This window comes from Vitis vinifera, chromosome 2 (genome assembly GCF_030704535.1).
Source record: "Vitis vinifera cultivar Pinot Noir 40024 chromosome 2, ASM3070453v1".
Lineage (NCBI taxonomy): Eukaryota > Viridiplantae > Streptophyta > Magnoliopsida > Vitales > Vitaceae > Vitis > Vitis vinifera.
Genome location: NC_081806.1, coordinates 19,823,222 through 19,850,983, shown reverse-complemented (window position 1 = coordinate 19,850,983; position 27,762 = coordinate 19,823,222). Strand labels below are relative to the sequence as shown.

Genomic DNA, 27,762 nt, shown 5'->3' with positions numbered 1-27,762 from the left:
GATTTTGTTCTACTTCTCTGAACAGGTATTTGGTAATTGGTAACTTCCGATTACAAGATAATTCTTTGGATTAGGTTACACTATAAGCCTTCGGGTTTGAAGTGTGAAATAACTGTCATGCCCTTGGAGTGGGTCTTGGGGCGTGACAGGATGTGTCCCATTCGGAGTAGGTTTTGATTGTTTCAATTGAATTCGATTTGGCTTATGAAGATAACTTGTATGTATAAGGGTAGGTTTTGATTGTGTTCCATTGGAGTGGGTCTTGGGGCGAGGATGTGTCCCATTCGGAGTAGGTTTTGATTGTTTCAATTGAATTCGATTTGGCTTATGAAGATAACTTGTATGTATAAGGGTAGGTTTTGATTGTGTTCCATTGGAGTGGGTATGTTTTGATTTTGTCAATTCATTGACCTTTCAAGAAATATAAAGGAATTAATATATATGATGATGCCCCTTAAAAATATATACATTAGATAATATGTATGATGCCGATGATGATGAATGGGCATGAGTATTTGATGATGATGGTGATGATGAGTAGGAATGGGTACATCATGATTATGGTAGATGATGAGAATGAAAGGTGGTGATGATGATGAGTAGGAATGAGTATATCATGATGATGGAAATGAGCATATGATGATAATGGGAAAGAGTGGTAATAAGACATCATGATTACACTGATGGTAGAAATGAGTATGCTATGATGATGTTGAATAGGAATATGTTTGACGATGATTTCTAAAATTTAGAAGCACTTACTAAACTCACTACCAAAACGGACCTTGAGAATGGCCAAAAGTGCCAAAAAAAAAAATGAAAATAATGAATCATAAATCATATTTCGATAGGTGAAATATAGAATGGTTCATTCCTTGTTTAAATTGTTTTTTGGAATGGAAATAGGAATCAAAAATCCATTAATATCTTCTCCCCACCTGGCCTCTTTGAGGTCGGAGCATTTTGATTACTATCTTCTACATAGTATTGGAATTCACCTCCATTATTTTTATTCCTATTCTCGCATACCAAACGCAACCATGGAATGATATTATCGTTCCACCATTCCATTCCCCCCAAACTCGAACCCGATAATTAACCATTACTAACCAAGTAACGTATAATCGATTATCAATTATAACCTTTGCCCTTCTAGCTTTTGAATTTCAAATTACAATTACAGACTCAGTAAATCAAAAAACTGACACATAATTTATGTATATACCCCTTTAGTTGTTGGTCTGCAGTCGAAGCCGAATCAGGGGTCTAGATAGCCTGCAATTTCCCCTGCAAAATATGGTTTAAGAATTGTATTAAAACCCAAAAAAGAATAAACATTTGAATATTTTCAGTGATCACATGAGTAGGAATGGGTGCATCAATATCTTGGACAAGTTCTTCCTTTTACTTTTATTTTTTTTGGGACCCTTAAACCTACATTGTGTGGATTCAAGTACAAGTATCAGGGTTTTAATTTCCAAAACTTAGAACATAGGAATTCGGCAAACAGTCTAACACACTTAAAATTCCATTTAGGAACTCAGATATGAAAAACAATTTTTATGTCTTATTTTTCATAAAGGTATTATGAACTTGTGTATCATAACAAAAGTTTTCAAGTATTCTTCATACTTTCAGTTGTTTCTAAGAATTTTCTTTTAAAAAAAATGAAAACACATCAAACTATTGAACTACCAATTTTCCTAAAAGCTTAAACTTATAGGATTTAAACTCAATATGCATATCATACTTCTTAACACTCTCCCTCACGTGCAGCCCCACACCCAAATGTGGAGAGACATTCACATCCAATAGATACCAAATGAAAAACAAACATGCAAATTGCGGAGAAGTGACTCGACCTCACGACCTTCTACCAAACCAAGCTGTAATACCATGTTGAACTACCGGTTCTCCTAAAAGCTTAAGCTTGCAGGATTTAAGTTCAATATGCACATCATACTTAACACAAACATATTCTCAAAAACTTGTTTTTAGAACAAATTTTTAAAAAATTGTTTTCAGTTAAAAATTCGCCAAACATATCTTTTAAATTAGAAAACTATTTTCAAGAACAATTTCTAAGCTACCTCCTAATTTCTCTTTCCTTTTCTTCTACTCCTGAGGCTGAACTAAAGGATGTGACTAATAAGAAATAATGTTCAAGAAGAGTTTAGGATTACTTAAAAGTAAGACATATATTTGGGTTTTTTTTCTTTGGATGCATAGCTCCCTAATAAGCATTTCTAGACACATAACCCACACCCAAATCCTTGTCATCTTAAGTAACCCCATCATTCTCTTTCCTTTTGTTTCAACCCAATGTCACCCCCACGAGATGGACATGGAGACATGAAATATGGGATCCTGTCAACATGTTGCAACCTAGACAATAAGCTCATAAACTTAGAGAAAGGAAAGAAGACTTCCATCTCAAACATAGATGGCTTCTTTGGGTGTAAAGCAATGTCAAATCAAAATACCCAACAAGCAATAACTCTCTCTGAAAAGGAGGCGACCTACCGAACCTCCTAACACATCCCAATAGGGCTACCACTAGAGTCACTAACACTGCCTTCAGCTTCCCCCTCAAGGTCAAGGTAATAATCTCAGGCACGGCTACCTTCCATAGTGTGATGAGAGGTGTGAACAAGACCACAAACACATTCACCACAGTATGGCTAACAGGCAATTAATAGGGATTCCAGCTTCATATAGGTGAGTTGCAGCTTGCAACCAGAACTGAGGAAGGATTTGTTTAGTTAGCTCACCCTTGCAGCCTTGTTCACCCTCCACCTAACCAGCACAGGGAAGGCTCATAGCTGGTCCTAGAGAACAGCATGTCCAATAGGGTATCTCTTACACTTCCAAGGGTCCCACTAATATAGGTTCAAAAAATGGCTCAATTACATTGCCTCAAGGCAAACTACAAGATGAAAGGAAATTGTTTGTCCATCCGGGACAGTGAACATTTTGACCCAACAGATTTCATTTTTCTGAGGGAGCTCATGTTCCATATTGCATTTTGAAGCAAGCCAAATAAGATGTTCATAACGTTGGAGATCAATCTTTTCTTAATAATTGTGTAGGATAGTTTTTAGGATTTCAAGAAATGATGTCACCACAATCAGGCATGATGCAATGGGAAACAGTGGAACAAAAAATAAAATAGAAAACTTGTAGGTCATGAAGTTCACAAATCATCCATGTAAACAGAATGAATGCTGTTAAAGAAAGATGAAAAAATTTCAGTTCTTACCATGCATGCATTTGATGAAGTAGTCCAATTCGGAGAACCAAATAGTTCTTTCAACCAAGGGAGATGGCTGTTGATATACAAAGAATGACAAGTGACGACGATCAGGATCATTCCTGGGTTTTGCTATCTCAGCTATTCTCATGTACCCTTCTCTATCATAACATGGAACTGCATTCTCACCAGCTACAGTCAAACCCCGATCCCAGGCTGAATTTAGAACCTGAAAAAACAAAAGGAGAATCTTTCAATCCAATTCATCTACATGCATAATTTCAGCAAATAGAACCATTTTATCAAGTCCCACCTATTATCAACATGGGGAACTGGTACAAAGAACACAGAAAATGAGGAACATCACCTGCCAGCTCAGACCTTCTGGATCAGCAAATGCATCATCATTTTCCTGGCAAGTGATCTGCAATCCAGAGCAGACAAACTTCATTGTCACTGAATGTTTCTTAAGAACCTCAAAAACTGGAGAGTATCCATCCTGGTTTGTAGGGTTGTAATATCCGGCTGTGAGCTCTGCTGCATGGCTAGCAGTTCGGTACCACCAATAGACTGCTGGAACCTGCATGATAGTATCTTTCATGTTTACCAGTTCCCGATCATGTTAGTTGCACATGGAATATTTTAGTTAGGATAAAAAGATGTGGCCCTTTTCTCTGGATTTGGATTCATACAACGAGGAAATGAGGACTGCATTTGCATTTGGACATTTAGGTCCAAATGACAGAATCAGGATAATCCTGGTTTCCAATTTCTAAATGGATCCAATTCTAGTGCTCATTTTCTAGGGGCCCTAACGCAGCCCATAGATTAACAAAGATCAACAACATTAAACCAGTAGCAAGCCATGAACACTTTGGAATAAAATCGAATGCAAGCAATACCCATATTGCATCAGGATAATGACCCTTGAAGGTCATAGAGAGTAAACCAGGAAACGCTTAACATACTTATAAAAACAAAAAAAAAAAAAAAAAAAACTCAAAACATAGAATAATCGTACCTTGACGATTAACTGAGTTTCCTCAAATGCAAGGGTTGCAAGAGACAGAACATTATCCGCATGGTCAATTAGTGACTGAGCATACCAATGGAGGAAAAAGCGGCCATAATAGCTATCATAATCACCTCTTTCACAGAAGAATCCAGTTTCATGCGGCCTAGAGTTATATTGACCAGCATTATCTGGTCCTCTGGCCCAGAATGAATGCCCACGCAATTTAGCAGCTTTTCGCAGATTCTGTTGTGAATATTTATCATAACACTGGAAAAGGGAGTTGAACATTAATGGGAAGAAGTAAAATGAGCATAAAATAGAATTCTAGATAAATAACAGAAAAAGGCAATGCATCTTTTGAAACAATCATTGTTTACAGGATTAATGGGATCACAAATGTATGAAAGAAATTCATTGACAATTTTTAGTCAATTTGTTTTTGTAAGTTGTAAAATCACTTTCCTACTAGATACATATATTTCATATATCATTACATATAGTTGCTTTTTGACACTTAATATTAGTAAATCAATAGTATCTTAATAACTATACGTTTTTGAGGAATCAACCTGGCCCGATAGTGGACAATTAAGAATTGCTACTACCTAATAAGCAAAATTTTGTTTAAAAGAAAGAAATTTCACATCATTGGTTATAATCATATTTTAAAAATTACTTCCTGCAGAATGTTTGTGATTAAAAAGTTCTATTTTCTATTTTCAAAGGTTTCCCAACGTTTTCAAAAGTATACCTTATAGTCAAACAATCCTACCTGTTAGAAAATCTAAACCATACTTCTAAAACACAATACCTCCAAAAACAAAAATAACTATCAGCATCAAAATCCCTGTATGCATCATAATCTTCCTATTAGCCTAGAGGTCATAGGTCATAGTTTATATTATTTACATTCAGAATTGAAAGAAGTGTACAGATTCATTGAGCCAATCCCTAATGTCAGGAGAAAGTCATGCTGACTAGCACGAGTGTTAACTCAGAACTCAAAGCTTAGAGAAGTAAATAGCAGCTTCAACAAATGTTCTGTGTCAAAATTTGTTTTTAACAGCAAGAGCACAAAAAAGAAATCATTTAAAAATAAAATGTAAACTTAATCGCAGCTGTTATTGAAAATGAACATGCATATGTTACCCAATAATACCTATTAGTTAGCTGCATCAAACAGCAGTTCATTCTCTGATTTGCATGCTAAATCCCCACAGTACATAAAATAAAGCAAAAAAAAAAAAAAAAAAACATATTTACTGTATTTTTATTATCTAAGTGAAGTTCCAATCAATATGTCAGAAGAATATGTATGCTTTGTGGCTTTCCGCCCTTTTCTAATATATTTTGTGCTCATTTATCAAAAAAAAAAAAATATGTCAGAAGAATATAAAAAAACAGAGATTGGCTTCATGTCAACATAAATAAATAAAAAAGAAATAACATGATAAGCCATAACAGATACCTGAAATTCACCAATACCAGGGTACGCCCATCCCATTCTCTCAGAAAAAGAAGGGTATTTTAGCTCCCCAGATGCTCCTAGTCCAATTTCAACAGCAGAAATGATACCCTCTGCAAACAAGTCATCAAACTCTGTCCGGAAGCTTCTCATGAAATCAAAATAGACCTGCATGAGCAAGATAAACCCCCAATGAATGATAAAATAAGGGCATGAACTGAGACAATATGGTCTTTTAAATATGAAACTTCTTTTGCTTTATGGTAATTGATAAAATCTCATACACATTCATCATTTCATATAAATAACGATAATATTATTGCTTCCCAGAAAAAGCACGCAAAAGGATAAACCAAGGTTTAAGGCTATGTTCGGTTCCCTGAAAGTTTGAGAAAGGAAAATAGAGAGGAAAAATAGGAAAAAAGAAAAAAGCTAAGGATAAAACATAAAATTTTTCTCTTATTTGATTGTATATGGAAAAGTTGAGAGGGAAAATATTAAAATATTATGGAATGCACTTTTCCAATTTTTCCTCAGCTTTTATTTAGGAAAATGGGGAGGAAAAATATGCATATCACACACACTCACTAGCCCCTCTCTTTCTTCCCTTTTCTTTAGTTCTTATTTTTTTATTTTTTACTTCTTTTCCTTTTTCCGTATTATCCAAACATGAGAAAACCATTTTCCTTGATTTTTTTTGTTTTTTTCTTTTCTCCCGATTTTCCAGGAACCAAACATAATCTGATAGAATTTTTTTTTTCTCTTTTTGTCTGTGACTAAAAAGCAGACAAAGATTAACATTCATACATATATGAGAACTGAATACCTCAATACCAGTTCTTCCTTTTAATACCCGTTCCTTGTCAATGGCCCAAGACAGGCATTCAGTATTTCTCCTTCCTTCACGATCTGTAAAAAATATATCTTGATTCTCTTTTCCAATCTCCAGAACCCACTGGGGAAGAGAGATCATCACATCGCCAGAGCCATTTCCCCCATACTCATGAAATGCCATCACAACCTTCAGCATTTAAAAAGCCATTCAACTACTACAAAGAAGAAGCTTTTGCAAACATCAAATTAGACACATAAACCATTGATAGAGAATCTTTTGAGGATAGGGAATCCTACAGACAAACCATTAATAAGGAAGATGCTAACTATACAGAATTCAAAATCCAATCGTTAATATGAATTAGACGAGCAGATGCAGCATCCCTCCTTCATTTGGAATCCTAGATTGGATAATTCCAAAAAGGATGCTATACCTGGAAGTTTTAATAGGGGATTAGTAGCCCCCTTTGAATCATTGGTTAATTGGGGGCATTTTTTTAGCTTTCTAATTGTTCTTCTTGGATGATGCTGTTATTTCTTTCTAGGTCTCATATGAAGGATTCCTCATCCTTCCTCTATATTGCTCTTTGTTTTCATTTCAGAAAGCTTTCATTTCTTATTATAAAAATAAACTACAATAAAATAAAATAAAAAGCTAACTATATAAATGGTCATGGGTTACAAAAAAGACAGACTCACACATTTTGAACTCCTTTACTTGTTCTACTTCAGGAAAAAATGCTTATACGTGAGGCATTTATAAGAAAATGTGCAAGAGCAGGTTTCTCTCACAAGCTTGAGAATAGATCATAAATTCACAATGCTCAAAAATAGTTCCACATATACAGAATATAATGACCCAAAAGGTACAACTCATGAAAATTCTGAAGATCAACCTGCAATTTTAGCTTGAACTCTCGAATGATGTTAAACAGTTCCCTATAACCAGACCATTCATATTTCTGTGGGCTCCATCCTTCAACAATACCCCACCAACAATCTACCACAACTCCATCTGTGTGTAAAGACTTCATATGACTCAACTCCTGTCTAATGCCATCAGGATCAACCAACTGACAGAAGTTGTTGATAACACCTGTCTATCATAGTACAAGTCCAAGATCATTATAGGGGAAAAAAGGGAAATCCAATTGGAACATGAAGTGAAACTCGTAAGTATAGTTTGTAGGGAAAAAAAATGTACAGTACTAATTAATGGATAAATGCAGGGCAAGCACTTTGAATTTAAGTACAAACAAAGAGCCTAAGGAGCCGGCAGAAACCACTTACAGCAAGCATTACATAAACAGGTACATAAGGAGTTCCAGTAAAATCGTTCTCATGCTCCCCAGAACGAACATCTCGCATAAGCTGCACCAATCAACCATAGAGTCAGGTGTGTCTATACTTTATAACATGAGCCAGGATAAGTCCACAAGAGAGGAATGAATGCCACGGAACTCAAAAAACTGTATTTCACATCCAAATAAGTAGAAGCACAACAATTTCACATGTATATACTTGTGTGTGTGTGCATGCGCATACCTATAGAATGAGCAACTGTCAATCAGCCAACAGAATTGGTCAAAATTACTTGTCCCCCCTGTACTGATATCCATTGGAATTTCAAACTCAATGCACATCTTTGGAACTTAGAATCCATGTTCTACCATGCCTTGATTGGATAACAATGATTATCCTTGTCCAAATTTGTTTGTTTTTTTTTCCTTCTGCATATTTAGACTATTCAATATCTACGATTTTCATCATATATTTTTCACTCCAATTTTATAACCCATGATCAGTATCTCACATCATCCTCCAGAGAACAAAATTAAATAGCCTGTCAAGAGGTATTCATAAATCCTTCAAATAGGAAAACTCAAAGCATGGTAGTTGTAATGCTGTGCAGAAGTTCAAAGACATCATTATCGAATAATGATACTATTTACTGATAAATGTCTGGAAGCCACTGGAATTTTCCTTCTTTTAATGCCTCCAATTAACCTCCAGATAGAGTACCCTATTCATTTCTCCTACAGGTGCACTCCAAAAGGATAGTTTTAAGAACATAAGAGCTCATGTTGATAAAACAAAAGGCGAAAGGTTTCATAGTGTGCTTCTTTATTTATAAAGGAATCATTGGTATTATCTTTTCAAGAATTGGACTATGGATCAAAAGAAGCCCTTTTTACAAGTAACCCAAAAGGCGAGAGACAAAGAGAGAGAATTTATTAACAGAAGAAATATCTAATGATCCTGGATTTAATTTGTAAATAAAAAAAATTAAAGATTCTTAAATAAAAAAATTAAAGATTTTAACCAAGCAGAATGTTAGAACCATGATCGAGTTAGAATCATAAGAAAAAAAGCTAAAACCACCATCACTTATTGTGATTTTAATGCGAAAAAATTAAAATTAAAATTAATATAAATCATAAAATAATATTATAAAGATATTTTTATTACATTTACAAGATAAAGAAATATTTTATTTAACATTGGTATAAAATATCTTCTTTTTTTTTTTTATCAGAAACAAAAGATGTATTAATTAATGATAAGAAAACATAAGAAGGATGAGAAATCCTCCCCATGAAATACAATCCTGATCAAAAAACTCAAGAAAACCTATACTTTACAAGGAGATTTGTACAAAAAGAATAAAAAGACTACAAAAAATACATCTCCAAAAGCTCATCTAGACTCCTCACCATACAAGCCCAACCCTAAGGTGTACATAATGAGAGCCAACTAAACTGAATGGCACTCAAGGGGTAGGGTTTAAAAAAATCAATGCAGTAGGCCTAAAAAGAAACAAAGAAATGAATCAAGTCCCACATCATCTTAGGCGTCTTGAAAGTATCCTCAAAAATCCTAGCATTCCTCTCTATCCACACAATTCACATCAACGTGAGAGAAGCAATCTCCCACAGAGTCTTGCCTCTATTAGAGTTCCCAAAACACATAAAAGAAATAACCATCATATTGCAAATACTCTTTGGTTGAACCCACACCACCCAAGCTTGTGAGTATAGCCTATGTCATAACCCCAAAGTAATTAGACAATGTAGAAAGAGATGATCAATCGTCTCTCTAAAATATCCTACATTGTAAACCTTTAAATAATAAAACGTGATTTTTAAATTCAAACCCCAAATTATCAAATGCATTGTTGTAATTAATATTTGAGATTCTCAAATATATTATTTGTGGGATAATATTTTCATTATTGTCCATTATAAATTTATGTTTATATTTAATTTGTTTTAATTATTTATTTATTATAATTTTATGTTTAATGTATCCAAAAAATGATTAAAATCAATAAATATGAAATGATGAAAGAGTGGAAAATTTTGAAATTAAAAATGTTTTACTAGAGAACATGTTAGCATAGAAAAAAGAAAAGAAATGTGTTAGGTGTGTAAAAGTGAGATGTGACATGTGAGGTATGTAGAAGTGAGGTGAGAGAAAAAATTAAAATAAAAGGGTGGCAGGTGAGAAGTGACTTCTCATAAAAGTTGAAATTGGGTAATTTTGGTATTCATTTTAGATTAGTACTCAAGTGCACATTATGAGAATAATTTTCTCCTCTGTACTTGTGGGATGAAATATGAAAACTTGAATTCTTAAAGGGTAATTTTTTTTGTAGTTACTATATGGAAGCATGCATAGTTCTCCCTTGATTTTTTTAATTGGTTGGGTTCTTAGTGAGGGAGGGAGTAGTTTATTGTAGTTCCCTTTCTTTTGTGATGACTTTTGACGATTGTTGTATAGTCCTGTGTACTTCAATGCACTCTTTTTGGCACTCTTATGTATTATACAGTTATACTCACTTTATTTACCTATCAAAAAAAGAAATCATAGGGGTTATGAATGTTTTCTTGCATTGATATGGATCTGCTTCTTTCTCTAGTAGAAAAATATTGCAAGCCAATACCAAAAAAATATATAGTAAAAATTATGTAACAAAGCAAAGAAAGCATAAATGCAGCATGGGTGTGCAGGCATGGAAAACTTAATAAATAAATAAAATAAAAAGAAATGGTTTTATTTTAACACCAAAATGGGACAAGATTCAATATCACAGCTACCCATGCCTGTTCAGGCAGAAATATGAACTCTTTGAAATTGACACAGATGCCTTTTTATCCAGTTGAAAAATATTGCAGGGCAACCAAAAATAAAAATAAATAATAAATAATAAATAAATAAATAATAAATAAAAATCAGATATAAAGAAAAATAAAACTGAAGTACAACATGGGCATCCAGGCTAGCAAATTTTAAAGACCCCAACCTGCTTTTCTTTAAGGACAATATTAGAAGCTATACTTTTGATCACCATCCACAAGAAAGGGCAAAAATGCTTGAATCATAAAATACAAATTGCATAAAGTTTATCAAGTAATTACATCATACTAGATAACAAAATTACCTGATCAGCCTCCAGGCATTCTGCTGAGCTAATGGGGCTGGTACTTGTGTACTTCTCACTCTTTGTATCCCTCTCAGAAACCACAACAGAATCAAGAGATGCAGGTGATAAACTCTCATCAATTCTGAGAACAGATGGCTGACAGTCTAATGATCCTTTTGCAGAGCAATTTCTCAAAGAACTAGCTGATAGTGGGCTTTCAACTGACCTAACAGGAAATGTTGCCTGTATGCATATCAGGAGGTCAAATGATGATAATTACTATAAATTTAATTCATTATATTATATGACAACAAACAAGTTTGCATAATATGCATGCACACATAAGTAACCCAGTTCCTTTGATTTATGATAGATAAATATCTTAAGCAACACAATGTTAAACAGCTTTAAGCAGCAAAAAAACAAAGTGAACTTGCACTCTTGCAGCTTCTTTGGCATGTTTCAGGATATACAAGCACCTTAAAAATAAAGAACAATGCCTTCAAAAAGTCAACAATGAAATTCCTCATCAACTGCATATGTCAAACACTAGAAGAGAATTTTCCTGATTCAAATGAGTTAATATCAATAGTAGCAACCATTTCAATCCTGAATATTGATTTGCTAATGATGCAAGGAGCCTTTTCATGGATCAATATTCCAGCAAGGCAAATCAGCTAGGGTGACTTTGCTATTGCGCATTCAAAGAACCTCCCTTTTTGTTTTGTTTTTTTTTTCTCTTCAGCCACATTACCCATAGGGAATTCAATCAAAATTGAACAAATAACATCATCTAAAGGCAAGAACCAATCCTCCATTATAAAATGAAAATAAATCTCCAATCTGTATGAAATTCTCTGAAAGAAAAATGTCAAAAATCCTCTAATAGGAGAGACTGATCAAATAGAGATTGTTGCGTTAAGAGGATAGACGTTGAGCTTAGGGCCAGGTGGATACCTCTTCCTTTATCATGTATTAAGTTAATATTGATGAATGTTTGCTGGATAACCCAAGGGAGATAGGAATTGGAGGCATCTTCACATATATGATCATAATTCAGTTACTACTTTCTCCAAGCCAATTGTTTCACATTTGGTTTATTGATGTGGAGATCCTAGCTTTGCAAAGTTTGGTGAAGACAACTTCTGTGGATGTTAGGAAGTGGAAGGGATTCTGGCTCTTGTTCTCTCTTATATGTCTGAGGGAAAGAGAAGGTCTTGAAAATTGGACGTTTGGATGTTCAAGATTCATTGATTTCTTAGTGCATTTGAGTTGTCCTTTCCCTTGTACTTGTAAATCAGTTATTGATGTAGCAGATTGGCAGGCAATGCAAGGAGCCCCTATGGTGGAGACATTTGCCATGGACCTCCTTAAGAGTTATTATTTTTCTCAATCAGCAGATACTGTTATTAATCAAAACCATCAGTTAGGTGATGACACTAAAAGCTCTCTCGCTGATATGGGAAACTTTAAGATATTTGAGGAAGGTTCATTTATCAGTCCCAACATGTCTTGATGGAGCATACAATTAGTAGAGTTAGTCAATTATTATGCATGTTCAAGCCTCCAGGAGGTCCACTTGGATGCTTCTTATAGCACTCATAGGAACTTGATGGTGACACATGGGAGAAGTATTTTCTTCAGAAAACATGGTTATGTGACAATAGAGGCATTTACCAATGCATGCTTAGCAAGACTAGAGTAAAACAAAGTGCTACCTTCAGGATAGTGTACCTGGCTGTAATTCTATTCTATTTTTTCCTTGGCCGTAACTCTTTCATTGCTTTTTGAATAAAATCTACATATATTACTTGGTAGACCAAGACTGTGTTGTGACAATAAAGCTGAAATTACTTTTGTAGACGATCTTTTTCAACAAAACAGGACAAAACAAATTAGAGTAGAAGCAATCTAAGGGAGAAAAAATTGGGCCTATTTGTACTTCCTTCTGTGAGCACTAGAAACCAATTAGTAGACCTACTGATGTGGCAGACAAGATGGGAATTATTATTGAGTACATCTCAACTTGAAAGGGAATATTGAATAGAATAGAATGAAAGGAAACAAATACTACTTTGGGCTAGAAATTATATCTTCCCAAATTTATGCTCGCATTCACAGTATATAAGAAAGGGATGATGGGGACACTATTAACTCGTTTATCTCACTCTTCTTTATCTCTCTCCTCTTCCCTTTTTCATACCTTCAATTATTTTCTAGGGTTAAATCTCCAAAACCAAATGGATAGGGTAGAGGTTGGTACCCTGGTATTTCTTTCACTACCTACTGTGGAGGTCATAGAGGGGAAATTTTTCCTTCAAATTCTAGGCCCGGTTGACACAATCCTTTCTTGGGGAATCTTCATGAAAACCTAGCACTATTATGCAACCTCCTTCAATCTACTCCATCTCATGCTAGAGAAAGCACAGAAGGCCATTACAAAGCTAGATGGTACTCAAAACACCCAATGTGGTATTCTTTAGACTTGAAAGTCTGAACCTATATGAATGATCTATTGTTGTCTTCTACCTACTATGGAGGCAATCAGCAGATTAGGGGTTAGGGGAGTGGCAGACCTAGTGGATTGCATCTACTCCACCAAGTAGTGCTTATGCTAAACACTTGTGCTCTTTCACTAATCTTTCAAGCTTCTGTACAACTAATTAAAGACCTTCACATTGTATGTCCATGTGATTATATTACACCTTCATTAACGAATTCACTGTAGCAAATCATCATGTAACTAATAATACAGCTTGCTAGCAAATGAGCTTTTTATTAGCTAAACAACCTTCCCTTTAACCCAATTCAAAATAGAAAAACCAGAGATACCTATACTTGGACAGAAGATCTCTAAAATCCTTCCACCTTAATAGAGCCAATTCAACTGCATAAAACTCAGTAACATTCTTCAGTATTAATAACACAGGAGCAAGGGAAACCCCAGAACAGCAAGTAGTATGATTGATTCTCATAATAATAATAAAGTTCAATTAAAATATGTCCAATTTTTTTGAAAAATATTGAACTGAAACATAACACCACAAGGAACACTTGGAAAGAATGGCAAGAACCTGAAGACTCTTGGAAGCTATCCCTAAGGAAATCCCGGCATCCACAAAAGACTAGCTAGAATCCTTATCAAGTGATAGACCACACAACAGTCCACAATGCCACACAAATGGATTCATTGCAAGACATAGAAATTATAAAGTTCATAAAACATTATCAGTATCAAAATTGGCTTCTTTTTCATCTTGTCTGGTATCTCAGCAACCAAATGGTAAATAAGTTGACTAAATTTCAAAGCTCCTTTTTTTTTCCTCCCTTTTCTTAACAACCAAACAGTGCACAGGTAAAAGATCCTTTAACAAAAAGGAATCACTTGGTTAAAACTTTCATTATTCAGATCCAAATGAAATAAATTTGGTACAGATGACTTCAACTTTTAATCTTCTAGGAAGAAGAAATCAAATTTGAATCTTAGTTTTTTTTCATTATTCAGATCCAAATGGGGCTAAATTTCACAAAGCTAAGTTCAATTTTTCACTTTTTGTGAACAAAATGTTATCAAAAACATTATTCAAAAAAAAAGACTACAGTAAAAACAATTTCCCAAGTTAAAGTCTCTCCTCTTTCCTTAATTTTCTCAGCACCCAAACGCAACTCAATTAAAAATTCGCAAACCAAATACGAATTATCTAAAACGAAAAAGATAGCAAAAAATCTCCAACCTAATGACACAGAAAAAAGAAAACGAAAAAGAAAAAATTATTGCTTTGTTTGGATTATGAGAAAATGTAGGAAAATATAAGAAGTGCAAGTTCTGAATCTCAGTTTTTATATCACCCAGGTCAAATTGAAACCATTTTTTTGAACGATGAGTTTGAATTCTTCATTTTTGGGGGTGGACAAAAGCCACAACAAAAACTCTTACAAATGAGCAAAACAAACAGAGCAACAGTACAAATTTACCAACTAAAACTTTACCAACATTTTCCCAGCAACCAAACAACAAATTCACCAAATCATCCAAACTTAAATAGAAATCAAACCATCTGTGAGGGAGGCGGAGACTGCCGATACGTTGTGCCGTCGGCCTCCACGGTCCAACCGGCCTCGCGAGCGAGAGCCGCCAAAACGTCATTCATATCAGCCCTCGCAGGAAGCGGAAAGTTGCCGTACTGGCGGAGTCCGGCAAGCATCCGGCTGGTGATAGCCCGGCGGTGCCGCTCCCGAAGCTTGGTCCGCTCCTTCTCCTTCTCCCTCTCCTTCTTCCCCTTTCCCCCTCCTCCTCCTCCTCCTCCGCCGGTGGCAGCCGCAGCCGCTGCTGCCGCCGCCGTGGCCGCGAAGCCACGGGGACGGCGAGACTGAGGCTGAGGCTGAGGCTGAGGCTGAGAGAAGGTGTGGTTGGAGCTGTGATCGCTTTGGTTTTCCAGATCTTGCTTCAAATTGCTGCTGTTGCTGTTGTTCATCTCACTTTCTTTCTTCACTTCCCTAATCCTCACCCTCTCTTTCTCATTCGACTGTATTTGTTTTTTTGTTTGAATGAGCCCCCTTTCCTCACCTTTCCGTTCTTCCAAACAGTTTTCATTTTCTAACCCATGAAACCCAAAACTAATCGTTTAAAAAGCGTTTTTAACTTTTCTACTATAGCGTTCGTAGTGATTCATTTTGACATTTCTAACTCTTATATAATAAAAATTTTCTAAATATTAAAAATACTAAAAACACTTCCTAAAATCATTATCATGAGATCAAAGAAAACGTTTTAGAGTAATTTTAGACAATATTTCTAGTAATTTTAACACTTTAATAATAAAAATTTTCAAATATTAAAAACATTTCTTAAAATCATTATCAAATCGGTTGTAAGAGTCCTTTTAGTGATAATTTTAAAAAATATTTCTAATATTTTTAACATTTAAAAACATTTTTTAGAATTACTACTAAACGAAACTCTAACACATCAAAATTTTTATCATTCAAGTATTAAAAAATTAAAAACATTTTCTATAATCACCATAAAAAAGACACTCTTCTTTTTATAAAGCAAAATTATATTTGCAACCGTAAAATTTCTCATATTCAATCTATTTAGACATTGATTTAAAAATATTAACATTGTTAGTACATCCTTACAAATTTCTTATATACCAAAAACGTCATTTCACTCTAACATGCGGGCTTAATATGTTAGACACTAAGAAGTGGTACAAACTTGAAAGGTCAAACATTGAAAAATATTTAGGCCTATTTGAAAATTGTTTTTCTATAGTAATTTTTTGTTATTTTTTAGAATAAAAAAATTAAAAAAACACGTTTAATAATAAAAAATAAAGTGTTTTCAAATGATATCTTTTAATTTTTTTTTCTATTGTTTTCATTTGTTTTTTGAGATTATTTTAAAAAATAATTACACAAACTTGTAAAATGAATAAAAATAAACCATTAAATATAAAAATTATTTTTAAAAACATTAAAAACGAATTTAAAACATTTTAAGTTTTAAACATATTTTTATTTTACAAAACATCAAAGAAATGTTTCCAAAAACTCTTTCAAAACTGCTTTTGAAAACAGTTACCAAACATGTATCAACTAGAAGGTCGAGGAAAGAGACTTTGCCAAAACACTAGCTCTTTCACTTCCTCATACTTAGTGGTCGTACTGGTCACGAAGAGCAATGCCACTTCAATGAAGGAATTGGCTAAGATGGCTTGTGTCAGCCAAACGCATAGACTATTGAAGAAAAGGGCCTACACCCCTAACCCATGCAAAGCTTGTCCATACCAGACTGAACACCAATTAGGTATGAGTCAGACTCCCCCATGTTGCAGCCATAGATCCATATTCGAGCTAGGTAGGGTACATATTGGGTATATTAGAGCATGAAAAATGAGTATCATGTGTTCTAGGTGAAATCAGAGTTCTTCCTTCCTGCTGATATTCACAAGCTTTCTTTAGGCTTGCTCAATTGACTATGCATTTGCACTAAAACACTGCAAAAAACATTTAAGGACACCAAATCGGTGATGGGAAGAACCCAGGGAATCAAGATAGAATTCAATAAATGTTTGCAGATCATATTCATAACAATGACAATTCTCTCTTCTCCATCTCCAAGCTCAGGCTGGAGAACGATAAATTGTGGGTAGTTCAGTCCATTTCTACCTTGGTTGATTGTTTGGAGGTTCAACTGAAGAAACTAACAGTAGGACAACAAACCACATGCAGAAAAAGACTGAACCCTCCAAAACATCCTACTCTGAGGCGTCGTTTTTATTTTCTCCAGGGTGGAGAACTTCATCGCTCCCCAAGAGGTAGCTATGTTGGTTTTCTAGACGCCCAAATGCAGACTACCTGCCTTAGTTTTCTGCAAGCAATGAACCTGATCTGCAAATATCCCCGCGGCAAAGTGGGCATACCCTGTGTGCAAAGCCAAGGGTTAGGCAATATCTCAGTTTTAGTAACATAATCAAATTTAAAGGAAATGTACAATGGTATGCAAATATATTCAAAGGCTTCTAACTATAGATGCAAGAATAGAATTATTTCACGGACTTAGATCTTTTCTAAGCAACCATACAGCACTTAGACAACTCAAGACACTTAGCTAAAAAGGACACATAAGTTAAAATGTATCATACGATGTCTTTTTCTAATTCCAGTACAAGCCCTGGACACATGCAAATCTGGACAGGTTCTCTAGCCAAAAATTGGTATCAGTAAAAGACATAATAAAGCCCAGCCAGAAACTCTTTGATGCTCCATTTGTTCCGTCACAACAAGACAGATCGTCCACAACACTAAACTCGGTATCAATAAATATGTGAAATAATAGCTCATATAGACCAATTATAAGGAGGCTACCTATAATCAATCAGTGATAGGGTAGAGTTTACCCCTTTTAGGCTCTGCAGAGGAGGATTAGGTTTTAGGGTTTGCGGCACAAAATTAATTGCGTGATTGCTAGCAGCACTACTTTTCAGGTTAAGATTCAATGTAGGAACAAGGTTATTTAAAGAGAGAATTTACACAAGGAAAACCCAATGAGAATGAATCCTAGCTCTCAATTGAGCAGATCACAACTACCATATGCGCTAAAGGTGTGTTTTTTTTTTTTTTAGGCAAACAAAATAATTATATTGACATAGAAATGAAAAGGCAACAAAAACAACAACCCCTTCAAGAAGATCCTAAATAAACAAAAGAAACTTCAAAATACAAACTCTAACAAGCAAATTACAGTATGACAGTTAAGAATTCGAATGCATCTAAATGCTTAGGAAATCTTCTAAGTGGCACCTAGACCATGCTGATAATGCCACCAGAGCATTTGGACTTTAGAATCAAAGCCTTTGAACATTCTCTTGTGCACTTTCCAGTGCTGCCATTGAACCCCATCAAAACTCTTACAACAGATGAAACGAAAAAGAAGTGAGTTATTTTCCCACTTTCCTGGTTAATAAAATACTCAAGTCATTGAAGAAAAAAGTAAGAAAAAACATTTTTTTTTTAAAAAAAAGACCACCTCAAATCTCATTGAGGTCTTGACCAAAACTTGTGATACCCAGGCTCTTCAACTTCACTCAGCATGCCCATGTCGATATGACATGACAATAATGTGGGTCTGGCATCCTCCTTGGATACTCCCTTTTTTTTCTTCAAGTATTCACTATTTTTTTTAATAGGGACAGAGAGGAAATAAAGAGTTTTTGTTTTTTTTTTTTAAATCAAGGTTCTATTATCTAATTGGCTTCTTGTTAATTTTTCAACTGAGCCCTCATATCCTAAATTTTAAGATGTGAAGGATCAATCACAAAAAAACATACTGACACCCCAAGCTCGTACAAAGCCCATGCAAAACAGGCCAAAACTCTTTGAAACTTCTCAAAATTAGTAATTTCAATGTTGAATGAGGAATATGGCTTTTGTGAAAACATAAATTATCATCACATGGATATTCTGTAAAATCACATTAGTATTACAGGTCATAAAATGAGTAACTTAGTCAAATTTGATGCTTTTGTAATCATACATGCATTTCTCAGTTGAATGTAAGAAAATCTCGATCAATGTTTCCATGGTAAAAACTTAACGTAGAAAAAACACTAAGGAGATAAACGATAATAGAACTTACACGCCCGTGCATATGTGCATATTATACTGTAAACGAGACATCAAAGATTCAAGGAGACGCCAAATTGACCACATACCTGTGTATCTCTTTTAGCCACTTGTCTACACATGTCCTATGAAATTCATGATGGCAAGGTAACACCCGCATGTTGTCTCCTTCCTCATACTCCACAAGGCATATATAACATCTGTTAAACCAAAGAATTAGTCCAAAGTGACTAAATTGATTAAGAACAAAATTCATATGAAGGAGAACAATTATATCGAATAAGTGTACAAATGAAAAAATATTCTTACAACTGCCATCATGTGAGATTGACAGAAAAGAAAAAGTTGTAAATGATTGAGACCCTTAACAACAAATATACAAAAAAAATACTTCATAAGTAAGTCTCACTGGTAGTCATGTAAAAATGAAAATATTGTTTTAATGCATTTAATAAGCACACCAATCTCTTGAACAGGGCTCCTAAAGAATCCAAACAGTTACTTGAGCGTGTCTATAGCATTAAGTTTAATGTATGCGACACTAAGATTGACTCGTGTGCCAGGGTTAGAAGAGAACCCCCTTTCTTCTCAATTCAGCTGAGGCGGTGCCCTTATGTGGCACACACATGCAACCACACCCATTGTAACAACCCTCTGCTTGTAGCCACCAAGCCAAGACCATGAACCATCTGAATAAGCCAACAATGGGTAAATGAATCTATCACTGGCAAACACTGGATCCAAAATGACTGCCTAAGCCTTATCCCAAACCTGGAATGGTGTCTTACAATTCAGAAGACAACCTCAGCCATCTTAAAGGGGTCCGCCAGGGAGACTTACCCAACAACCACCCTTTTGTGGGCTTCCATCTGAATAGACATCTGAGGTTGCCTCAGGCACTTGTCCTAGGAACAAGCATCAATGCCTTGCAAGAACTTCTTCCCAGTCACAGGACAGTCCAGAACACACATGCAAAGTTGTGCAACCATTCCCGATTTAGCATCTGGACACATCCCATGGCACTACTTAAGCGGGTAACAAGGAGGGTCACAGGGCAACCATTGATAAAGAAACCAACTATACATCTATACATCCATTCATCCATCTATAACAATTCTGGGGAGACCCTTATGTTTGTCTATATAAAACATCAAACACCTTGCATTCTTTTTCCTTCTCTCCAACATCCCAAACACATTTCTATTAACTTGAGAGAGAATTTCCTTCCAACTAATCCCCCCCTCCCAAAAAAAGAAAAAACAATGTAATGGAATTTCACAAGGGTCCCATAAGCACCAACAGAAGAAAAATACATCTGTACCAGTTTCTAAGTGTGGCATTAATCAGTGCTCAAAGTTCCTCCCAACTGAAAATAGGCAGGCAGGGCTGTACGTGCAGAGGCCCCATCATCAAGTCTCTCCTTGCCATTATATTGTTTTGTTTTTTTTTATAAGTATTTTTTCCAAATTGTGAAAAAGTAAAATTTTCTTTGTTGAAAACTCATTGCATGAGGTGCCTACTGTTACAAATGTCCAACCAATCCTCAGCAGACGATAAATACTGGTTCCACTACACATGGCTGTCATAGTCCAAGAATTCCAGAAAACTCACTTAAACAAGAACCTTAGAACTGCCTAAATACTCTCCAATATCTTATAAAACTCCACCACACTACATCTTTTAATTCTTACAACCATCTCTTGCCAAAAGAATGGAACAGTGTTTACCAAGCCATTTTTTTTCCTTAATCAGTATGATGCATGGTAAAAAATGTTTCTTGCCACTAGAATACTCTACAAGAGATTTAGAGAACTAACTTTCTAGAACTTCTTTGTCTTCTTTTGCTGCCTAGAACCCTAGTCCAGAACTCTTCAGGGATCAGATTTTCACTTATTTTCTCATTGATATTGACTATGTCCAGCATTCAATAGTCAACTGTCATTGTTTGTTCCAGGAATCAAGTGTGATTTAATACACCAAATAGAGATGGCAAAGCTGAAGTAAACTCACAAACTAAACATTCTTATTGGGACCTAGTTTATCCATATCCACACAGGCGGTGGGGATGGAAAGTTAGGTCTCAACACGTTTCAGGTTTGAGATGGAATAGGATATAGAGTCCTGCCATGCCTGCCCTGGATAATATATTATCGAATTACCCATTTATCTTAAATAATATAATAGAAGTGCACTTCAAACAAGTGCTACTGATCTTTGAGTTTCTTAGCATAATTATAATATAACAAGGTTGAGTAGAAGGTTCGCATCTGTTTATATAACAGCACTAATACAGAATAGAGAGACATTGAAATCCAAAATTTTGAGACATGCAATATAGAGTCATTTCATGAAAGAAAAAAGCTAAAAGCTTTAAAATGCCAAGTTTCCCATTGAATAGGCACCCATCCACGAATAAGCCTGCACATATGACAAGCTCAGATCATTCATGTGCAAGGCATCCCAACATGTATTCCATGGGCTAGGCAAGAGTTTGCAAAAGTGCTTTGTCTACAAAAATGTGATCAGGAAGTTCTTGTCCTCTTTGAAACCCACCCTGTTTTCCATCCATAAGCAGGAACCATCTTTAGCACACACACATCTTAGAAGCTGATTTATTTGGGGAAGAAAACAAAGTAAAAAGCTAAACCTTCAAGAAACATGTTTATGGCTTATCAGACAGAAGCTGCATTGTAAAGCAAGCAGCTGTTGATACCTAAACAAGCCTGATGATGATAAATACCAATTTGAAAGAACTGCCTCTAATAATTGCGAAAAGATGTTGCATAAATTACCATGTGCCTACAAGAAGCAGCCACAAACCTAACACATAGCTTGTTTGATGTTTACATTATCACTTGCAGGATCTAACAAAAATAAAGACTTCAAAATATGGACAAGATGTATAAAATTAGCAGAAATGTCAGAATATAGCATAGGCTCACCTTTGGAATTTTCCTAACTAACAAAGCTATGACTTGGACCAAATTCTGACTGAACTCAGTGCCATTTTAGGTTAGAAGACTGAAAAAGCTATGACACATTTTCTCAGCAAAGGCATAATGTTTTTCTGTCTTGTTGGCACTGGTCTAAGCAAATAATGGGAATGGTTCCCTAGTGCATAAACAAGACAAAATCCACCATGGATATGGGTGCTTTTTTCCCATTTTTCTCATGTTATATCTTGATATGAGATTTTAAATGGATTTAATTTCATGAAAGCACAATTAAGGTATAGCTACATGCAACTCATAACAGCAGAAAAGAAAAGAAAAGGTAAATAAATATTCTAAATATGTTCCAGTGCTCCCTTATAATCGATCAATCATCTCCCTCAACAGTATTATAGTAAAATGAGTAGCAAATGAAAGAAAAATGTGAACACTTACTGTGCAGCCTCATCATTTTGATGTTTTTGTGACTTGTCGTATAATTTCAAAGGCAAAGATTCTACAACTTCATTTGGAGCAGGAACAGAACCAATAGAAGATACAGAAGGTCGGGACGATAAGACCACAGATTGCTGGTGAATTTCATCCAGAACCTATAGGTATAAAAAAAAATTCAACTTATATTGAATGATACAAAGAAAATACTGGAAAAGTGACCATCACAAAATATAATAATATATTAGCATCACCTCAAACAGCGCTTCAGCCAACATAACAATTCTTGATATGCTAGCCCTAGCACTAGTGTCATCATTTGAATTAGCATCCCGAGTATTTACACGGCATGTACAACGACCTGTTCTATGTTGACCTGATGAGATACAAGATCTCTCATGTCCAGACAGGTTCTCAAAACGACTGCCTAGCCTCTGAAGAGCACGAACCTGCACCATTTGAAATATGAGTCGCTAATTTGAATCGGTTACATGATTACATCAAAACCAGAGAAAGGGTTTAAAATGAGAAACTTGTCTTCTGTAAGATATGAATTAGCTCATGAGTGCATGCACCACATTAGGGGTGTCGAAAATCACAACCAACTGAGAAGATGTTCTTATGTTGTCCACTGGGATAAAACAGTGGCTTTAGTTATGTCCAAGATGAGACTGCAAAATGATTAGAACCCCAACTTTGAAATACACCACAATGTAGGGCTAACAGTGGTCATCCCCCTTCATGCCCAAGTTTGGTGAGGGCCTCATACTGGACCATGGATCTCATAATAGATGTTGAATGATGGAGCAGTACTTTTGATGTCATACAGGTGAACCTACTTGGCACTTGCCTCATCGAAGTTGAAGAAACTGTGGCTTTTTGATAATTTTTCAATTATGGCTTTTTGGCTCCATAGTTAGTAAGCATAAGATTATAAGTTTCATCACTTCTTATTCTTATTTATGCTCGATTGAGTCACATTTCTATCTTGTTTTAGAAGAAGTCTTTGAATTTAAATATGCCTCGGAAAACCACTCTTTATGAGCAAGCTCATAGAAGTTTCTCGTCTGCTTATGGCTTTCTAATTCTGAGTTTTATTTATAGTTGGGAAGTTTTTATTTGGTAGAAGTTTGTTATTCAAGAAGTAAATATTTTTTGTGTTTGAGGAATTTAATAACTGCTTCTATACAGGCAGAGACAATCTAAGAGATGAATGAATAAACAAGAATTCTTGACATATTGTCATACTTAATGGAAAGACTCTGTTAATTTGTTCTATATGTGAGACTCATCTCTCTTTTCTGCTTCTTCTCTATTTCTTTAGTGTTTTTTTACATGCTTTTACACTTAACCACAATCTTCAATCTAAGACCTTATCCTTTTGATCATAAACCAAAACAAAATGTTCAACCCACCACCCTGTCACTAGAGTCCCACCTTTTTCTTGCTATCCAGAATTTAACACAAATTTTCACCCCTTAATTCCAATCCAAAATCACTGAAGTCTACACCTGATCTTTTCTTTTATTCAAGTCATTGGGGTTGGTTATTCAACACTTTAAGAGTTATCCTACATCAATTTTATATGTCATTTGAAGATAGTTGCAACTGTCACTATCTACTCAACACAGAATGTCACAAACACCTTATCTTATTAATGTTCCCTGCTCAAAAGATATCAAGAAAGAGTTATATGTAACCATAAATCATTACCAAGTGCAGAGAGTTCACAAACCTGAGATCTTATTCGTCTTCTCCTCTCAAGAAAATTTGATCTATGTTCCAGCAGATCATGATACCTGGCATCCCTAGAACGTGAGGTTTCCATCTCAAAATCTTGGCTGCCAAACAAGGAGCTAGACATACTGGACAGAGGATACCCAGATGAAGTTGGTGAGGTTGCAACATTCCTGTCAGTTGCTGGTGCTCTTGTCTCATTGTCCAAAACCTGCCTCTCACTACCCTGACTCATATCTCTTGCTTCCCTCTCTCTTCTCAGAGGACAAAATGTTAAGTCAGAAAATGAAGATCGTCGAAGAACTCTGTCACGGAGTCTTCCAACACTTAAGGTTCGGCTAAAACGAACATTCCGTTCTACAGGTTCTCGAGGTCCAATCCGCCTATCAGCAAGCCTTGTCTCCATGCTCTCTATCTCAGCATGACCACTTGTAGAATGTAAATTTACATCATGAGTAGTAATTGTTGGGTTATCCCGCATATTGTCAGAAAAAACAGATGATGGAGGGTCTAGTCTTCTATTAGCAGAATTATCTTCATAATATGATGTGGGAGATCTATTTATCAGGCATACAGGAAGCAAATCACTCCCTTGTTGAGTCCCATTTCTATTAACCAAGCTATTGGAAGGTCCAGTGCGTAGATGCAGCTCTTCTCCACTGTTCGAAGTAATACTTGAGGAAGAAACAGGATAAGCTCGAGATGAACCTAAACTGCTTGCTCTGCTTAGCCTGAAGCTTATGTTACCAGGAATTAAACTAAAGCGAGAGAGGAAGCGACTAGAAGGGTTCAAGGATTGAGTCGATGAAGCTCGGGTGGAGCTGCTACCTGCTCTGGAGGAAGTACGAGTGAAATTCGCTTGGTCCCACTCCTGGAGACCAACATTAGAAGATATGGAGGGCATTTCATCAGGTTGTTCAACTTTAACCTTTCTGAAACACCCACTTTTCAATTGATCAGACTCTGTCTCATTCTGATCTGTGCACGGACCATTGCAGCCATTTTCTTTGTTCTGATGATCAGAAACCTAAAGCATGAGTTAAATACCACTTGAGTTCCTTAAAGAAATTTGGCCATTCAATTGCATAAATAGCTCACAGAAAAGGATAAATATAGAAAACAATTATTGGTTACAAGATAGTATATCGAGAAAATAAAATCAGCAAGATATTTTCAAAAGCACTACCATATTGTTATTATAATTGGTATTTTTTATTTTTTATTTTTTGTTTTTGGTGTTGTGATCTAGGCATTGTGGTTGGATGGGTATAGAAAGATTTCTAAAAACCAAATTAGTAGAGTTATGGGATAAAGTTCACTTCCTAATCTCACTTAAGGTGTCTATAACCAAGGAATTGCTTGACATTCCGTTGAATTTATCTTGTTGAATGAAAGATACTTGCTTGTATAATCAAAGAAGAGGGTAAATTATTTCTTTTCAGCCTCTCCCTCTCCTTGGCAGTTTAAAGTTGAATTTGATGGCTTTGTAGTTGTAATATCAGGAGTCCAGGTAAGATACATGGGGAGTGGAGTGCTTTGCAGATTATAGAGAGATGCTATTGATCTTTTCCAAACTGGTTGATATATGTTGATTCTAAGCTTTTAACATTAAGTTGCTATACGTTGTTGACCAATTTCCGTTAAGCTATTGGACCAAGTGGTAACTTAACCTAATATTAGAACTCTAACACCAAGTGGTTTAGAATTCAAACCTTATTCTGTTCTCCATTTGCCCTGTTGTGATTGATTTTCACGTTTCCACATGTTGGTCAGTGTTGCACATGAGGGAGGGTGGAAACCTCGTATACATTAGCTCATTCTATAATAGCTTAAACATTTTAGACAAGCTGTAGTTAAACATTTAACCCTCTAAGTAGGTTCAAAAATGGCTTCTGATTTGGATGTTCAGGAACTTGTGGAAGAGGACTCCAGTTTATCATTTCTCGGGCTTCGACTAAAAATGGAAGTTTTGTTCATTGGATAAGGAGGTTTCATTCTCTTAATGGGAATGTAGGTTAAGACCCACCGAAATAAGTTATTAAAATATATCGTTGGCGATACCCACCCTCCTTTACTTCCAGAAGCTGTGTTGGTCATGCAAGATTTGTAGGTTCCTCCTAGTATTGGCTTTTCATGTTGTTGCTGTTTTGGGGGATATCCCATACCTCCTTGTACTCTTTTTTCCCAATTATTCATAAAATTTCATTTCTTTTCAGAAAATCTTAGGATTACGTTAGCCACATTTTCTATTATTGGTAAGCAATTCTTTCTCCGTGAGACATTTTTTTCCAAATAAATTTTTCCTTTGATTGCATCTGTCATTTCTATAAAAACTATTTCTACTCTCTCAAAAAGAAAATCCCAAAAGGCAAAAATCAAAACCAAACGTGAACATATATATTTTCTTAAAACATACATAAAAAATCCTTAAGGAAAGGAAACCCATCTTCCCAAAGAAGAAAAAGTCCAGGAGACTGTTTTCCCATAAAACAAACATGCAAGCAGAGCCATCATTTCAAAAGTATTCAAAATACCCATCAATGCCATAAAGAAAAGAAAAACCATATCCCAGAAAACAATCAAACAAACAAATGTTAGCTATCCCTTTTAATCAAATATTTCTAAACAAAATCAGGGAACTATTTTCCATATTCGGAAACGTTTTCCCAGGAAACAAACAAACAACCAAATTAGGCAATGTGCACATCTTACACAACCAAAAACACTCAGAAACAACAAAAAGTAACAGAAATGGGAAAAATGGTGAAAGCAAGAGGGAAAGAAAGATAAAAGAATCACCGGGTGGTCATCACTGTCATTGTCACTGTCACTGTGGTGAGATCCAGATGGAGGCCTGAGGCATGATGAGTGGAAAACCCTGTGAGCTCTATGTACGGATGAAGATGAAGTTGAAGAAGCTGAATGGGGTTTGCTGGAACTGGATCCCATTTCTGTCAAGTTCACACAACAACAAGAAGATTCATAGATCTAAGAAATGAGCTCAAACCCACAAAATCCACAACAGGTTTGCTACAACAACATTCACAGATCTAATAAATGACCCCAAACCCCCAAAACCCACAATGGGTTCAGTAGGAAAACATTCATAGATCTACCAAATGAGCTCAAACCCACAAAACCCATCAAGGGTTTGTTGTGTTTTTGGGAGATCCAATGTGGGTTTCTCCTTCTGAAAGGGAGTTAACAGTGGGTTTGGTGAAGATTGTGTACCAAGTTATTGACATGGAAGATTGGGAGTATCTAGTGTGCTGCTTCCCCTTGCAAATGCCTAGATTTTGGGATTCTTCATTTTGAATTTGGTCCCAGTGGGCTAACCAACTCCACCTTCAACCCAATATTAGTGAAATTCCTTTCCTTTCTCTTTTTTTAAACCTTTTTTATAATGTTCATAATTCAAAATTTTAACATTTATGATTTTTTCTTTTTCAAATACTGAAATTTTTTTTAAAAATATTACTAGTTTTATGTTTAAATACTTTTAATTTTATAAAACTGGGTTTTTAT

General features: G+C 35.4%; 2 protein-coding genes across 5 annotated transcripts; both read right to left on the bottom strand.

The window, feature by feature from the left end:
- Positions 1–817: 817 nt before the first annotated feature.
- Positions 818–15,636, bottom strand: LOC100254478 (beta-amylase 8). The gene is made up of 10 exons (XM_002270644.4): positions 15,043–15,636; positions 11,006–11,230; positions 7,855–7,935; positions 7,461–7,664; positions 6,557–6,751; positions 5,734–5,898; positions 4,272–4,532; positions 3,618–3,830; positions 3,260–3,479; positions 818–1,287 (listed from the first exon to the last, which is right to left on the bottom strand). Exons 1-10 carry the CDS (start codon positions 15,460–15,462, stop codon positions 1,259–1,261), a joined length of 2,013 nt encoding a protein of 670 aa, XP_002270680.1. The 5' UTR covers positions 15,463–15,636; the 3' UTR covers positions 818–1,258.
- A 1,384-nt stretch (positions 15,637–17,020) lies between these two features.
- LOC100249371 (uncharacterized) lies at positions 17,021–27,603 on the bottom strand. Of its 4 annotated transcripts, none has more exons than XM_010646329.3 (7): positions 27,469–27,602; positions 27,037–27,188; positions 24,236–25,264; positions 22,755–22,949; positions 22,504–22,658; positions 19,207–19,317; positions 17,021–17,416 (listed from the first exon to the last, which is right to left on the bottom strand). In XM_010646329.3, exons 2-7 carry the CDS (start codon positions 27,184–27,186, stop codon positions 17,356–17,358), a joined length of 1,701 nt encoding a protein of 566 aa, XP_010644631.1. In that variant the 5' UTR covers positions 27,187–27,188; positions 27,469–27,602; the 3' UTR covers positions 17,021–17,355. The 4 variants fall into 4 exon arrangements, with proteins under 4 accessions (XP_010644631.1, XP_059591020.1, XP_002270708.1 ...); XM_059735037.1 differs by having other exon boundaries at positions 24,236–25,249; XM_002270672.5 differs by having other exon boundaries at positions 27,037–27,603.
- Between the last annotated feature and the right edge of the window lie 159 nt (positions 27,604–27,762).